The 17,209-nt window shown below is 33.6% G+C and overlaps 1 protein-coding gene across 1 annotated transcript in view; it reads left to right on the forward strand.

Annotated features, from left to right (window-relative positions):
* Positions 1–17,209, forward strand: part of LOC127705379 (uncharacterized) — a 53,773-nt gene that overhangs the window by 15,949 nt on the left and 20,615 nt on the right. Inside the window, exons 3-6 of the mRNA XM_052209719.1 lie at positions 225–511; positions 3,881–3,958; positions 5,930–6,067; positions 10,157–10,265. Coding sequence (XP_052065679.1) covers positions 225–511; positions 3,881–3,958; positions 5,930–6,067; positions 10,157–10,265 — 612 coding nt within the window. The remainder of the gene's footprint in view (positions 1–224; positions 512–3,880; positions 3,959–5,929; positions 6,068–10,156; positions 10,266–17,209) is intronic.

The following is a 17,209-nucleotide window of genomic DNA, read 5'->3' on the forward strand; positions in this document are numbered from 1 at the left end:
CCATAATGCATAACAAGCTATAAAAGGCCCCAAAATGGCAAAATGAAAGCAACTCAAACAAGAAAACCATGTATATATACATGAAATAATTGTCAGCGAATATTAAGCAAAAAACCAGAAATTAATTTAAGCAAAATGTGCTTTAACTTCATTAAAGTTAGTACTACTTTTTTTTTCTTAAGTCGAACACTTGTCAGTACAAGACATTTTCTTTTGTTCTTCAGGGGCCTACAGGCATGCAAGAAAGAATCTCCAAGAGAAACAGACAGAAAAGCAGCAGCATACTAGCTGTCAACAGGAAATTAGACAAGATTCCAGGACAAGTGAAACAGACCATACACAGTCTAGAGTACCAGCAGTATCTCAACACATTGTAGTGCAAGAGAATAGAGAACCAGCAGGTCATATTACAAGACAGAGTAAAACAAGGCAGCATGAAGACAGTCATTTAAAGACTCCAGTTAGAACAAAAAGGAAATTCCCAGGTCCTGCTGGACTCTTGCCAAGGATTGTAAGGAAACTTATTTTGTCATGTGATCATGTTTTACAAGTGCACATGATTCTTTTCAAAATATAATTTGGCAATATTATCACCCATAAACATGTCTAGTTAATGAATTCTACTTAACTATTATAAAAGGCACTTGTGGAAATAGATATTACTTTTTTTAAACTGGCAACACTTTGAATTGAATATTCAGAAATTTTTGTGTGTATTTTATATTATTGTGTTTGTTGAACAATGGACAGAAATGCAAGATTAATTATTGCGATTTCAGGCCATGGTGCATTTAAATAATGCTATCAAAATAAAGGCCTACAAATCAAGATATCTTTCAATCACATATTAATTAGTCCATAAACAGCTAATTTTTATTACGGTGCAGTCCAGTGTATCCGCGCACCTAAGACTTTTGGCTTCACTTTGGTAATCTCATAAAACCAATATAAAGCAGATAATATTGTGTGAACAAATTCATGGCATAATTTAATTTCATGAAATTTTCTTAATGTACGGTTTTACCCTTAAGATTTTATGTAATCTGTGTCCAAAATTAGGGAAACCCCTGTTTTGACAGTTCTTCAAATGTCCGGTGATTTCACACATGCCTTCTAAAAATAGCTAATTTTGAATGCAGGAAAGATTTTATACTACGAAATATAGTTCAGTTTGAACCAAATAGACTTCCAAAGATGAGGAGCAAAATTTATTTCATTTTGATAAAAATTTGACTTTAAATGAAATCAATTTTATCTGATGATGTATTTTTTAATTGAAAATGGCTAAATATGGTTAATCATGGGATTGCAATTGTAAATTTATGCTTAAACTTATCAATTTTTTATTCTTTTTCGTCCCCTCGGAAGACTAAAACAATTACAAGAACGGTTCTATTTGTGTTACATTGCGGGTATGACGAAATAAGGTAATACTCGATATCACTGCCGCAAGGACACAGGGGATTCCACTGTTATGTTTTTATAAAAGATATCTCTCTTAGTAACCATTGTATTTATTTCATATAATCATGGACATTATTAGTCTTTGATCATTTCGTAAATCTAGATTTTCCTTGGTAGTAGCCATTTTTGTTTACCTGTGCAACTTGTAAATTGCCACTTGTAAATCTCAAGTTGTCTCCCTTGTACCAATTTTGATAGCGTCTTGACTTTGCTAAGAAATCCGTTTGTCGTCGAGTTTAAGTGATTTTCAAAAATTTTGTTAACCTAATTTGTCGTTTTGCTGGCAAGAGTATATGCCCTAATGATATGCTGATCTTTAATCAGATAATGAAATTTCAGTGCTATATTTATTCTCATTGTAAAAGATATCTTGTATCATGCAATATTGAAGACAAATATCTGACCTTTCCTTGTTGAATGACTTAATTAATTTTTTTGAGTTTGTATATGAGAAGCCTGGACGTTTGTCGCAGTATGCAAGACAAAGGGATTACTATCGGGCGGCAGCCCTGTAAAGTATTTGTATAAAGCTTTATATTTCAGAAGATACTGCTTGAAAAATATATTATGGTTTTTTTTCTCCTGTGAATTTTTCACTTAATGTGAGTAATAGAATAACTATATTTATATGGGTTCCTTGTAACTTCTACATGTGCCAGACAGAGTTCACCTGACCTTGACCACATTTTCATGGTTCATTGGTCAATGTGAAGTTTTTGTGTTTTGGTCTGTTTTTCAAATACTATAAGCAGTAGGTCAACTATATTTGGTGTATGGAATGCTTGTAAGATGCACATGTCTGTCTGGCAGGTATAATCTGAACTTGACCCCATTTTCATTGGTCATTGGTCAATGTTAAGTTATTGTGTTTTAGTCTGTTTTCAATTACCATAAGCAGTGGGTCAACTATATTGGTACAAGGAATAATTGTAAGGTGTACATGTCTGTCTGACAGGATTTATCTGACCTTTACCTCATTGTCATGGATCTTTAAAAATGTTAAGTTTATGTGATACTTATCTTTAAGACTTTCAACATAAAATAAATGGACTTTTATTATTATGGTGAGTAAAACAGGTGAGACATTTCAGCATGTGCACTCTTATATAATTTTGCTATTTGTGGATTTGTCATCATTTCCCCACCAATCTTTGAGTCTGCCTTTTCATTATAATCTTCTCATTTGGACCTTAACTTTAATAGGAATGTTTCATGGTGATTCCCTTTCACACATATTTGTGATCTCTTTGCCCATCAACCAATATTAAGGTCAGAGACTCTTAAAGCCTGAAACATTCTTTCAAATTCTGTCTATAATACTATAACCACTTTGTCAAATGAAATCAGACTTTACAAACAATATCCTTGATCAATCTTAAGTGTAAGCTCAATTAGTCATTCGAGATGATCTGGTTTATACCTGAGATTATTTCATCTTCTTTCTCAAAACAACACCATCATAGAGGCTAAATGACATGAAGGTAGGAATAATGCTTGACTTTTATTCAGTTAATGCAACATGTTTAGTGGAAAAGGTCAGCAATGAAATCTGGTGTCCTTGACACACGTTTTACACATGAATGGCTTTGGCTTAGTTTGGTTTTATGGTTGTAATGTAGGAAATTACAAATCATAGAGGAAAGATATTTTGTCAGTTGATACATCTGGTTTAATGACGAAGGTCTTCATTGACATTAAGTGACCTTGACCTACATTTTACTTTGGTTATGTTTAGGTTTTAGGTCCAGATCTAAGCAACTATAAATTATTTAGGAAATAACCTTATTGTATTTTAAAGCTTTTAACTTTGCCTACATAAAACCAAGTTATATGTAGGCCAAGTTAAAGTGTAATACAGTTATTTCCATTCTAATGCAAAATTTAAAGATGGTTCAGTGTAAAAATCACATAAATAAAAGATTATTCAAATTATTGTTCTCGTCTTTGGAACCTTACAAGTATGGCGTTAGATATAGTTCCTGTGTCAAATATACACACCAGAAATTTGTAAGTTTTTATATACGCTTCCGAACAAAATTGAATTTGACAAAGAGGATAATTTCAGGTGAGACATCTGCTTATCTTGTTAATTGTTGCAGAAATCAGATGCCAATAAATTATGCTATTCAAAATTGTGGCTGCCCTTTAGTTACAGACCAGAAAACCCTTGGAATTTACCCCCATTAAATATATGATGATGACCAATCAAAAAAATCATGATTACAAAATAATTGCATTAAAATGAGGAATTGCAAATGTTTCTTTTGTCAAATTAGGTGACTTGAACCATCATTGATTTATATTAAAAAAAATACTTGTTATAAAATAAATAAGTCGAGGAGATAAGTTGTCTTTCTATGGCTACATCTCTATATACTTTCAATTAAATATAAAAATACTTATGTTTTTTTTTCAGAGTCCAGGAAGTATAAAAGACAATCAACAGTTGCAAAAGCAGACAATTTCAACAAGTCCAGAGATCTTACATCAACAGGTGGGTAAAAACATATATTTGTAAAGTTAGGTGATAAACATGTTTGCTGGTGCAGGGGCTTATGATATACAGAGTGTTCTCATTAGGATTCATAAAGGTGCCCAGAATGCAACTGTTTTTTTTTATGTGCGAAATTTCATGAACCTGTGTTCCCAGTACCATTTTAATTAATATTAAAGCTAAGTCCTTTCTTCACCAGGATTCAGCAGCAGTAATTCATATTTTGAATAATGATTTTCACCAAAAGTTGACCTAATTTTGTATTCATTATGTTCATTGCTTTGCAGAAAAGCCAAATGGGAGAGAATATATAGCCAGTAGATCCAATTGTGCAAATCAGAACAATCTCACTCGTTGAAATAAAAACGAAATTAACATGAGTTATCTCTCTTTACCATTGGTAAAGTTTTGTACTTGTCAGAGTAAGAAATCTATAGACAATTATTATACCCCGCTTTAAAAAGTGGGGGTATACTGTTTTACCTCTGTCTCCTTCCGTCAGTCCATCCGTCAGTCAGTCTGTCTGTCCCATGAATATTTTCATCACATTTTTCTCAGGAACTACTTGACAAGGATTTCTGAAATTTGGTTTCAGGGTTTATATAAATAAGTTACACCATGTGATGTGTTTTCAGATTCATCACTCAACAACTTCCTGTTTACCGAACACTTGTATTATTTAACACATGATAGCAAAGTTGAAAATTTTCGTCCCATTTTTCTCAGGAACTACTTGACAAGGATTTCTGAAATTTGGTTTCAGGGTTTATATAAGTCAGCTATACCGTGTGATGCGTTTTCAGATTCATCACTCAATAACTTCCTGTTTACCAAAATATTTCGGCGGGGGTATCATCAGTGTACTGCTCACAGTTTTACTTGTTTATATAAGATTTACTTCCTCTTTTGAAAGCAAATCTTACATATAGCAGCAGTCTAATCTTTTTAATTAAGAATTAGAATACATATACAAACAGCTGATTGCCTTTCTTACTCTATACATTGTTATGCAGTGCTAGTAGACATGGTAGAAGGTAAAAGAGATTTGTACTCAAGGATAAGACTTTGATATCTATTGGTAAATATTTGATTTTTTCTCGCCTGCGATGAAAGTTGAGGAAAGCCAGACATAGGGATTGCTTTTCCTGCGATGATGTTGATGGCATCAACAATTGTTAAAGTTTTCGGCTTAAGTTAGTTTGATAGGAACTACTTGTGATGGATCAATGATATTTTGTATGAAGTTGCATTACTATCAGTACATATCAGTTTGATTACTATTTTGAGGCCCTGCCTCCTAGGTCAATGTCTAGTGACTTTGAATTAATTAGCAATTTTCAATGTTAAGTTTTCTGCTTTAGTTAGTTTGATAGGAACTACTTACAATTGACAATTACATTTTCTATAAAGTTACATTACTTTCCGTACATCTTAGTTTGTTGACCTTTTCGAGGCCCTGCCCACTAGTTTATGGTCCAGCGACTTTGAATTAATTAGCAATGTTAATGTCCATCAAATTGTCCTTTTCTATATATCTATGTGTCTACAGTTTATTTCTAATTAGAATTGCATAATGATATTGATATAAAGGCAAATGATAATATGATTAAACAATTTTAAAATAAATAGTGTTCCCTAATAGCCCTATACATTGGCACTCATACCACATCTTCCTATATCTATTTGAAAGGAAAAAACATGATGACAAATATAAAACATTAAGGAATTTACAATTTCTCTTACTGTTTACATTGCTTGTAATGCTGGATAATCATCACTCCTGCTCGACAATTTGAATTTTGGAGTAAAAATTGTGAATACCTGATTTTTATTTTGAACTTAATTTCTTTTTTATTTGCCTCAATGAATTTAGGGGGACTTTGAATTTGGAGCCACTGTGTGTGTGTGTATGATGTTTACCTATTTTCTGAAAATTCTACTTAAATTTCTTTATAAATTTTGTCATTATAGGATGAATCAGTAATCTTGAGTTCACAGTCAGGGGAAGAGGTATTTAACGAGATTGCTTGGCAGACATTACTTACTGATCTGGGAGAGGATGGTAGAAAGCAAATGGTCAAATTCTCTATAGCGACAAGTTTTCAAAAAGTAAGATATATAATTATTTTACTTGAATAAGACAAAAAGTGAGATTGGTTATGTTATAAAGATTTGTTGTATGTTAAAAATGCTTACTGCAATAAAAAGTATAGATATCTTCAAAAGGAAAATCCAAGTTGCAGTTTGAATAATGTCAGTGAGTTAAAATATCTGAACCATAAAAAAGATATACTGTGGATTCATTTATTTTCGTGGGTATCAATTTTCGTGGATTGAGGAAAACTTGCATTTTCGTGGATATTTGATTTCGTGGTTTGCCAACCTCTGCATGCAAAGCCTATTATAAATTTGTAATTCGTTGAACATTTAAATTCGTGGTTCGCCTGTACCCACGAAACCCACGAAAATTGGTATCCAACGAATAATAATGAATCCACAGTAGTTAAATTTAGTTTGCTTCTTATTTTTAAACATGAAATGAAATTCTGACAAGGTCACCTGACCTTGACCTTATTTTCATGGTGGCTTGACCTTCATTGCTAAGGCTGTCAAAATAAAATACAGTTATTATTGGACAGTTAAGAAGGTCAGAATCAAGATAAGTTTTTGATAATGATCTTATGTCCTCTTCTAGCAAGTCTAGTGTATATGGCCTGTACAACATTTTATTGGGAATTAATCTCTGAATAATTGAATTTAAGATATTTTAGACTTATGATTTATGATTGTGATACACAGTTACCACTTTGCAGATAGTCATCCATCTTGAAATATAAATACTAATTATCTCTCTTTGTCTTAAAAAATTATCTCTCTTTGTCTTAAAAAAATGTCACCCTTCAATGATTCATAAAGGAATCATGATCATGAGGACTAGGTATAAAATAGTTTCAAGTTGTGGACAGAACATCATATACCAACATATAATTTTCAGGAGGTAAATCATACTATAAAATAGTTTATTTTCACACTTAAGACTTAATGTTCATGTTTTCCCTGCCACTGATTCTAATCTGCCTTTAGTTCAAATTAACAAGAGGAGAGATCTTTGAAATTTTGTCTTAAATGCAAAATATTAAGCAGACGCAAAGCCACAGCTAAAAATTTCACATTTTACTGTATAATTTCTATTGACATAATTTTATTCTATATCTGTTATATCCTATCGTTGTATCAAGTAAAGATAGAGTCATCATGACGTATGTATGAACTTATGTTGATCGTAAGATATTGTTTTTAGGGGTTTTTGGTTTAAAAAAAAAGTATTAAGGAGTTTTGCCATCTGAATTAATTGTCTCGCCTGTGATGAAAGTTGCAGAATGCAAGACATAGGGATGTTTATTCTGCTGATCAGGTGTAAACTATTTTTATAAAGCTTTATATTTCAGATGGTAGAAGACCTGGATGCTTCATACTTTATACATGTATACCTTGTGCTACTGTAACATAAGGCATCCATGTATAAAGTATGAAGCATCCAGGTCTTCTACTGTCTTACGAAGTTTCTGTTTGTCATATGTCCATTATCCTTGACCTCATTTTCATGGTTCTGGGACTACTTAAAAAACTGAAATGGGGCATTAAGGGTTACCCTTGTCTGTCTGTTGTTATCCCATTGCTGTTTGTGATTGAACAATGAGAGCACTCAAACCCCAGAGCAATCTCTAATGACAACATACAGAAACAAATGTCATTAAGTTTTTAAGAATCAGTAGATTTGAATTAGTACATTGACGATTGCATATTTACAAGTCGGAGAATCTGTGTTTCATGGACACATTCTTCTTTTATTTACTTAAAAAACTGTATAGATTTTTTTCATGTGAATTTCTGACTTATTATGTGTAATAGGATAATAATATATGGGATCCTTACAAGGCTTGTAAATGATTGCCAATGTATATCTATGGAAAGGTGGTTGTGTGAAACCAGTACATTCTCAGGTTGAAGTTTTTGGTCAATGTAGTTTACCCAGAATACCACATTTAACTTGAACCTATTAAACATAGTCATTATGATGTAAACACTGAAAATTATATGCAAAATTATGGTATGACCCAGATTTAATTGTTCATGGAACAAGAAAAATGTTAAGCAAGCGGTACATGGTGTCCTATGGGTACACGTTCTTTTTTATTTTGCTTTATAAGGATAGTTAATTCAGCTAATTACTAATTAGATTTAATAGAAGAATGTGCAGTAAATTTCTTTTTATTTTCTTAATGCAAATTTTAGGCACTACTTACTCATTTTTTTTCTGTATGCTTTTTCCTATAGGTAATGCTTTCTAAATATGTTAATTTTTCACAATCTGTAGCTTGAAAATAAGCTTGATGACCTACTTCGGATTCATTTATTTTCATGTGTATCAATTTTCATGGATTGAGGGAAAGTTGCATTTTCGTGTATATTTGATTTCTGGTTTTGACAAAGTCTGCATACCAGCATATATAAAATTTGTTGTTAGTTGAACATTTGAATTCGTGGTTCAGCTATACCCACAAATTCCACGAAAATTGGTATCCAACGAATAATGAATCAACAGTATATACTTTTTGTTGTCCCACGCGCCAAGCGTTGCGAGGGACATAGAAATACCGGGCGTCCGTCTGGTCTTGTTAGCTCTGTCACGTGTACAGATTTTTATGAAACTTATATCACTGAGGTTTATATCAGCAATGTCTTGGACAAGTTCGAAAATCAGTACCGATAAATTATATTTAAAAGAGTTATGCCCCTTGGAAACATTAATTATAAGGAAAATTGCATTGTAAGTACTCTCATTTGTACAATTCTTACCAGATTTTTATGAAACTTATATCATAGGTTTATATTAGCAATGTCTTGGACGAGTATGAAAATCAGTGCCAATCAATTATTTTTTAAAGAGTTATGCTACCTTGGAAAAATTAGTCATATGGAAAATTGCCTTGTGAGATTTCTAATGTGTACAATTCTTGCCAGAATTTTATGAAACTTATATCACAGGTTTATATCAGCAATATCTTGGAAGAGTTCGAAAATCAGTGCCAATCGATTATTTTAAAAGAGTTATGCTCCATGGAAACAATAATTATATGGAAAATTGCATTGCTAGTGCTATCATGTGTACAATTCTTTCCAGAATTTTATAAAACTGATATCATAGGTTTATATCAACAATGTCTTTGACGAGTTCAAAAATCAGTGCCAATCAACTTTTTTTTAAAGAGTTATGCCCCTTGGAAATATTAATCATGTGGAAAATTGCCTTGTAATCGCTCTAATGTGTACAATTCTTGCCAGATTTTTATGAAATTTGTATAAGGTATAGGTTTATATCATCAATATCTTTGACAAGTTCGAAAATCAGTGCTGATCATTTATTTTTAAAAGAGTAATGCACTTTTGAAATATTGATTATGTGGAAAATTGCATTGTTAGTGCTCTCATGTATACAATTCTTGCCAGATTTTTATGAAATTTATATTATAGGTTTATATTATCAATGTCTATGACAAATTTGAAAATCAGTGCTGATCAATAATTTTTAAAAGAGTTATGCCCTTGGAAATAGTTATTTTTATGGAAAATTGCATTGTTAGTGCTCTCATGTGTACAATTCTTGCCAGAATTTTATGAAACTTATATCATAGGTTTATATCAGCAATGTCTTTGACTTTTTTGAAAATAAGTGCAGATCAAATATTTTTAACGAGTTATGTCCCTAGGAAATATTAATTATAACGTAAATCCCATTGCATTTGCTCTGAAGCCTTCATTGATCTTAAGTCTTTTATTAAAAGAACCAAAATAAATTTTTTTTTAGTTATTGCCCTTGTTCTTTGGATAGATGATTATGTGCAATGTGGGGGACATTGTTCTTTTATTATATTTTTGAAAATCACAATGCTACCTTACCATTTATGTAAAAGGAACACAAAAGGACTGGAATTTGTAGTCATTCCATGCAGCAAGTAGTTGAAATTTTGCTTTATGATGTTTGGGAAGGGATTCAAAATTTATCTAAACGAAGGTAAAACCTGTTTCTGCATTCAAAGCTTTTTATGCCCCGCCGTAGCGGAGGGGGCATTAAGTTTTTATTTCTTTATTTATCTTCATCAGTTTAAAAAATACATGCATAAAATACAATTTTAGGCCAGAAAGAAACTGCTACCAAAAGGCAAGGTACCCTTAGTGATAGCTGTTATAGAGAGTGTTGACTGGCAGGGATCTGATGCTAGTATTTGTTTAAAAGACAAATCTGGTAGGTACAGGTATAACTATATAAATCATGTGGGCTGCAGAATATAGAATATTGTTTTTTTTAAAACCTTTTAGAAAACATTTAGTATACTTAACAACATAAATAATGTACCACTTCTTTCCATATAATTTCATAATTTTGTGTTTTTGCTAAAAAAAATTGTGAAACTTTAGTATATTTTCAGTCTTCAAAATAAACTTTTGAATCCACAGGCCCAAAGCTCAATTTTACGAAAATTTTAGTTGGATTCTGTTGGCCTTTAGAGAAGATTTTTACAGGCCCCAAAGCAATTGTACAAGCCTGGGGTGGTTGGCTTGTGGTTAAGTGTGAAGACTGTATTTTAAGCATAACCTAGCAATTAATCCATTGAAGAGTTTACAGTTTAATGTTCATTTTAATGGCAACTATCGGGTTTTCATTAAAAAAAATTGAAAAATAAAAAGTCTGAGATTATTCAATTTCAAATTGGTCATTAGAATAACATCTGGATAAAGAAACTGAACACCAAAGTCATATTCCTTGTTTTCAGATGAAAAGAGTCGCATGACCCCAGTTTTCACAAATTTGACAACTTTGATGTTTTGAGAAGTCAAAAGAAAAAGTTATTATCACAGAATTTGATGTTTAAGTTTCCAGCAATATTATGCCTAAATTTTGACCCATTTCAATCACTTTTTAAAAAGTTATATGCAGTAGACATTTTCACTCCAAAGAAATTAATGGAGTCTGCATATTTTTTTTTGTCAGGATACTTTATTCCATTTTGATAGTTAGTGGTGTAAAGACCATTAGTTAATAGCTTAACTTTACAACTACAATATAGATTATTCCATTTATACAGTTGATTAGAGTGTGCAGCCCATCAATCATCTTTCATTTTACCCTTTGTTGAATACAAGCACCAATTATGGGACATAACTGTTATACAATTGTAGTAAAACATCATTGAATGGGCAAATAGTAAATTATGGATAGAAATTTCTGTCTATCACATTTCCTGTCAGGATCAATAATTGTTCCTTCAACAGCAATTAGTTCATCCATTAACTGTGGACATGGTTATTGATTGATTGATTTACATTTATATTGAAAGATTAGGGTACATCGTGCTTGTGCTGTCAGATCTGAGACAATGATCTGATGAAAAATGATCAAGGAATTAAACAAGACTAGAGACAGTCAAATGGTATAATGGAAATCAGATAGTTGGAATGCTTTCACAACTTCTTTATGTAAATGTACAATATGGTTTTGATGAATTTTTATGAGATGTAGCCTTCAGTTTTATCTTCTATTTCTGTGGCGGTAATTAAGTACTTATTGATCAAGATGGACATTTATAGCTCAGGAACAATGTTTGATATGGAAATGTTTTAGCTTTGTATCCATGGTCTTATCATAGAACAGATTCATTCTTCTACAAGCTTTTTAATGGTATTAGATTACACTGTATATCTTTTCTTTGTATCCTTTAATTTTCTTGTCCCAGAGCACCACGAATTTTAAATTGAAGATCAGTATGCAGAAGTGATATTGGAAAATTAACTCTATTTGAAATACAGAAGCATTACTCAGCAATCTTTTCTTTTAATTACACTTAAAAGCCATCTCTATAATTTGTTTACTATACCAGTAATAGTTTCTAAAGTAGAAATAATGAATCAATAAATTGATGTTACTGCTCCTAAAAGTACTTAAGATTTGTATTTGAATTGAACCTTACAGCTGATCAGATTGATTTAACTATTCAAAAGTAATTAATAGTTGGTTAAAATTCTTAAGGGCATATGGTTTTCTTCAACAACCCATTGGCCTAATTATCAAAGAGAACATTTAGAACAGTAACACTATGATCATTCACAAATGATAATTAATATGTTTTATCTCCTTGCCACAATCCTTTCTTTTTCCTGGATTGTGTTAACATCAAGATGATCAATAAAAACAACTTATGACCAAATTTCTACTTGCAAACGGTTATCATGGTAGCATCACAAGTGCTTCCAATACTATGATGAACATGTTTGTTCAGTGGTGTTCTATAATATAGATAAGATATATTTTATTACCAATTAAGTGCCCACAAGGGGCATATAGAGAATACATGTATGATTTTTTATTAACTGTGGATTTGCATTCAGGTGTCACAGGTCAAATTTATTCGTTCATTGTGTGTTAATTTACGTTTTTTGATTGAGTTAAGCCTTCCAATTGATATTTTATAGTGTGTTTTTAGCTCACCTGGCCCAAAGGGCCAAGTTAGCTTTTCTCATCACTTGGCGTCCGATGTTCGTCGTGGTCGTCCGTCGTCGTCGTTAACTTTTACAAAAATCTTCTCCTCTGAAACTACTTGGCCAAATTTAACCAAAGTTGGCCACAATCATCATTGGGGTATCTAGTTTAAAAAATGTGTCCGGTGACCCGGCCAACCAACCAAGATGGCCGTCATGGCTAAAAATAGAACATAGGGGTAAAATGTAGATTTTGGCTTATATCTCTGAAACCAAAGCATTTAGAGCAAATCTGACCGGGGTAAAATTGTTTATCAGGTCAAGATCTATCTGCCCTGAAATTTTCAGATGAATCGGACAACCCGTTGTTGGGTTGCTGCCCCTAAATTGGTAATTTTAAGGAAATTTTGCAGTTTTTGGTTATTATCTTGAATATTATTATAGATAGAGATAAACTGTAAACAGCAATAATGTTCAGCAAAGTAAGATCTACAAATAAGTTGTCATGACCAAAATGGTTATTTGACCCCTTAAGGAGTTATTACCCTTTATAGTCAATTTTTAACCATTTTTCGTAAATTTTTGTTATCTTTTACAAAAATCTTCTCCTCTGAAACTACTTGGCCACAATCATCATTGGGGTATTTAGTTTAAAAAATGTGTCCGGTGACCCGGCCTGCTAACCAAGATGGCTGACATGGCTAAAAAATAGTACATAGGGTAAAATGCAGTTTTTGGCTCATATCTCTGAAACCAAAGCATTTAGAGCAAATCTGACTTGGTGTAAAATTGTTTATCAGGTCAAGATCTATCTGCCCTGAAATTTTCAGATGAATCGGAAAGCCGTTGTTGGGTTGCTGCCCCTGATTTGGTAATTTTAAGAAAATTTTGCAGTTTTTGGTTATTATCTTGAATATTATTATAGATAGAGATAAACTGTAAACAGCAATAATGTTCAGCAAAGTAAGATCTACAAATAAGTCAACTTGACCAAAATGGTCAGTTGACCCCTTAAGGAGTTATTGCCCTTTATAGTAAATTTTTAACCATTTTTCGTAAATTTTTGTAATCTTTTACAAAAATCTTCTCCTCTGAAACTACTTGGCCAAATTTTACCAAACTTGGCCACAATCATCATTGGGGTATTCAGTTTAAAAAAGGTGTCCGGTGACCCGGCCTGCTAACCAAGATGGCCGACATGGCTAAAAAATAGTACATAGGGTAAAATGCAGTTTTTGGCTCATATCTCTGAAACCAAAGCATTTAGAGCAAATCTGACGGGATAAAATTGTTCATTAGGTCAACATCTATCTGCCTTGAAATTTTCAGACCAATTAGGCAACACGTTGTTGGGTTGCTGCCCCTGAATTGGTAATTTTAAGAAAATTTGGTAGCTTTTGGTTATTATCTTGAATATTATTATAGATAGAGATAAACTGTAAATGGCAATAATGTACAGCAAAGTAAGATCTACAAATAAGTCAACATGATCAAAATTGTCAATTGTCCCCTTAAGGAGTTATTGCCCTTTATAGTCAATTTTTTACAATTTTCATAAATTTTGTAAATTTTTGTAAATTTTTACATAATATTTTCCACTGTAACTACTGGGCCAAGTTCATTATAGATAAAGATAATAGTAAGGAGCAAGAATGTTCAGTAAAGTAAGATCTACAAACACATCACCATCACCGAAACACAATCTTGTCATGAATCCATCTGTGTCCTTTGTTTGATATGCACATAGACCAAGGTGAGCGACACAGGCTCTTTAGAGCCTCTAGTTCTATGTTGTGATGTTATACTATTGTTTCAAAAAAGGGAGAAGGTTTGGTACCTTTAAAACGTTTAATCCCACTGCAAATGTTTGCACCTGTCCTAAGTCAGGAACCTGATTACAGTAGTTGTCATCTGTTTATGTAGTTCATACGTGTTTCTCGTTTCTCGTTTTTAGCTCACCTGGCCGGAAGGGCCAAGTGAGCTTTCCTCATCACTTGGCGTCCGTCGTACGTCGTCGGCGTTAACTTTTTACATTTTGAACTTCTTCTAGAGAACCACTGAATGGAATGAAACCAAACATGGCATGAATGTTCCTTATGAGGTGCTGACCAAGTGTTGTTACTTTGTAGCCGATCCATCATCCAAGATGGCCGCCAGCGGGGGACTTAGTTTAACATAGGACCCTATGGGAAATGCATACAAATGACTTCTTTTAGAGAACCACTGAATGGAATGAAACCAAACATGGCATGAATGTTCCTTATGAGGTGCTGACCATGTGTTGTTACTTTGTAGCCGATCCATCATCCAAGATGGCCGCCAGCGGGGGACTTAGTTTAACATAGGACCCTATGGGAAATACATAAAAATGTCTTCTTTTAGAGAACCACTGAATGGAATGGAACCAAACATGGTATGAATGTTCCTTATGAGATGCTGACCAAGTGTTGTTACTTTGCAGTCGGTCCATCATCCAAGATGGCCGCCAGCGGGGGACTTAGTTTAACATAGGACCCTACGGGAAATACATACAAATGTCTTCTTTTAGAGAACCACTGAATGGAATGAAACCAAACATGGCATGAATGTTTCTTATGAGGTTCTGACCAAGTGTTGTTACTTTGTAGCCGATCCATCATCCAAGATGGCCGCCAGCGGGGGACTTAGTTTAACATAGGACCCTATGGGAAATGCATACAAATGACTTCTTTTAGAGAACCACTGAATGGAATTGAACCAAACATGGCATGAATGTTCCTTATGAGGTGCTGACCATGTGTTGTTACTTTGTAGCCGATCAATCATCCAAGATGGCCGCCATCAGGGAACTTAGTTTAACATAGGACCCTATGGGAAATACATACAAATGTCTTCTTTTAGAGAACCACTGAATGGAATGAAACCAAACATGGCATGAATGTTCCTTATGAGGTGCTGACCAAGTGTTGTTACTTTGTAGCCGATCCATCATCCAAGATGGCCGCCAGCGGGGGACTTAGTTTAACATAGGACCCTACGGGAAATACATAAAAATGTCTTCTTTTAGAGAACCACTGAATGGATTGAAACCAAACATGGCATGAATGTTCCTTATGAGATGCTGACCAAGTGTTGTTACTTTGTAGTCGGTCCATCATCCAAGATGGCCGCCAGCGGGGGACTTAGTTTAACATAGGACCCTATGGGAAATACATACAAATGTCTTCTTTTAGAGAACCACTGAATGGAATGAAACCAAACATGGCATGAATGTTTCTTATGAGGTTCTGACCAAGTGTTGTAACTTTGTAGCCGATCCATCATCCAAGATGGCCGCCAGCGGGGGACTTAGTTTAACATAGGACCCTATGGGAAATACATACAAATGTCTTCTTTTAGAGAACCACTGAATGGAATGAAACCAAGCATGGCATGAATGTTCCTTATGAGGTGCCGACCAAGTGTTGTTACTTTGCAGTCGGTTCATCATCCAAGATGGCCGACAGCAGGGGACTTAGTTTAACAAAGGACCTATGGGAAATACATACAAATGTCTTCTTTTAGAGAACCACTGAATGGAATGAAACCAAACATGGCATGAATCTTCCTTATGAGATGCTGACCAAGTGTTGTTACTTTGTAGCCGATCCATTATCCAAGATGGCCGCCAGCGGGGGACTTAGTTTTACATAGGACCCTTTGGGAAATACATAAAAATGTCTTCTTTTAGAGAACCAATAAATGGAATGGAACCAAACATGGCATGAATGTTCCTTATGAGATGTTGACCAAGTGTTGTTACTTTGCAGCCGATCCATCATCCAAGATGGCCGACAGCGGGGGGACTTAGTTTAACATAGGACCCAATGAGAAATACATACAATTGTCTTCTTTTAGAGAACCACTGAATGGAATTGAACCAAACATGGCATGAATGTTCCTTATGAGTTGCTGACCAAGTGTTGTTACTTTGCAGTCGATCAATCATCCAAGATGGCCGCTTAGGGGGGGGGGCTTAGTTTAACATAGGACCCTATGGGAAATACATACAAATGTCTTCTTTTAGAGTACCACTGAATGGAATGAAACCAAACATGGCATGAATGTTCCTTATGAAGTGCTGACCAAGTGTTGTTACTTTGTTGCCGATTTACTGTTCAAGATGGCCACCAGGATATTTTATTAAATAACGGGACCAATATTAATCAAAATTTGGCCTCAATCATTATTTGGGTATCTGTTATGATTTTTATCTACCTTTACATTATTTCTAAAACCAAAGTAGAGTCAGGTGAGCGACACAGGCTCTTGAGAGCCTCTAGTTATATAGATTAGACCGTTGGTTTTTCCGTTTGAATGGCTTTACACTAGTAATTTTTTGGGGCCTTTTATAGCTTGCTGTTCGGTGTGAGCCAATCCTCCATGTTGAAGGCCGTACCTTGACCTATAATGGTTTACTTTTATAAATTGTAACTTGGATGGAGAGTTGTCTCATTGGCACTCATACCACATCTTCCTATATCTATATAAGGAAAAAGAACATTGATTAGCATAGATACATAGAATTTAAATAATTACAAATTACAAAAACAATTACAATACAATTAGACTGTAAAAAAGCCCTTGGTTTAAAGTATACAATATATTTATATGAGAAATAAATACATCTAACTCATATTGACTTGAATAAATTTTCCAACAGCATTAAGTACCTGATTGTCTTCACAGCTCAAT

Source organism: Mytilus californianus, unplaced genomic scaffold (genome assembly GCF_021869535.1).
Source record: "Mytilus californianus isolate M0D057914Y unplaced genomic scaffold, xbMytCali1.0.p SCAF_1, whole genome shotgun sequence".
In the NCBI taxonomy this organism is placed as follows: domain Eukaryota; kingdom Metazoa; phylum Mollusca; class Bivalvia; order Mytilida; family Mytilidae; genus Mytilus; species Mytilus californianus.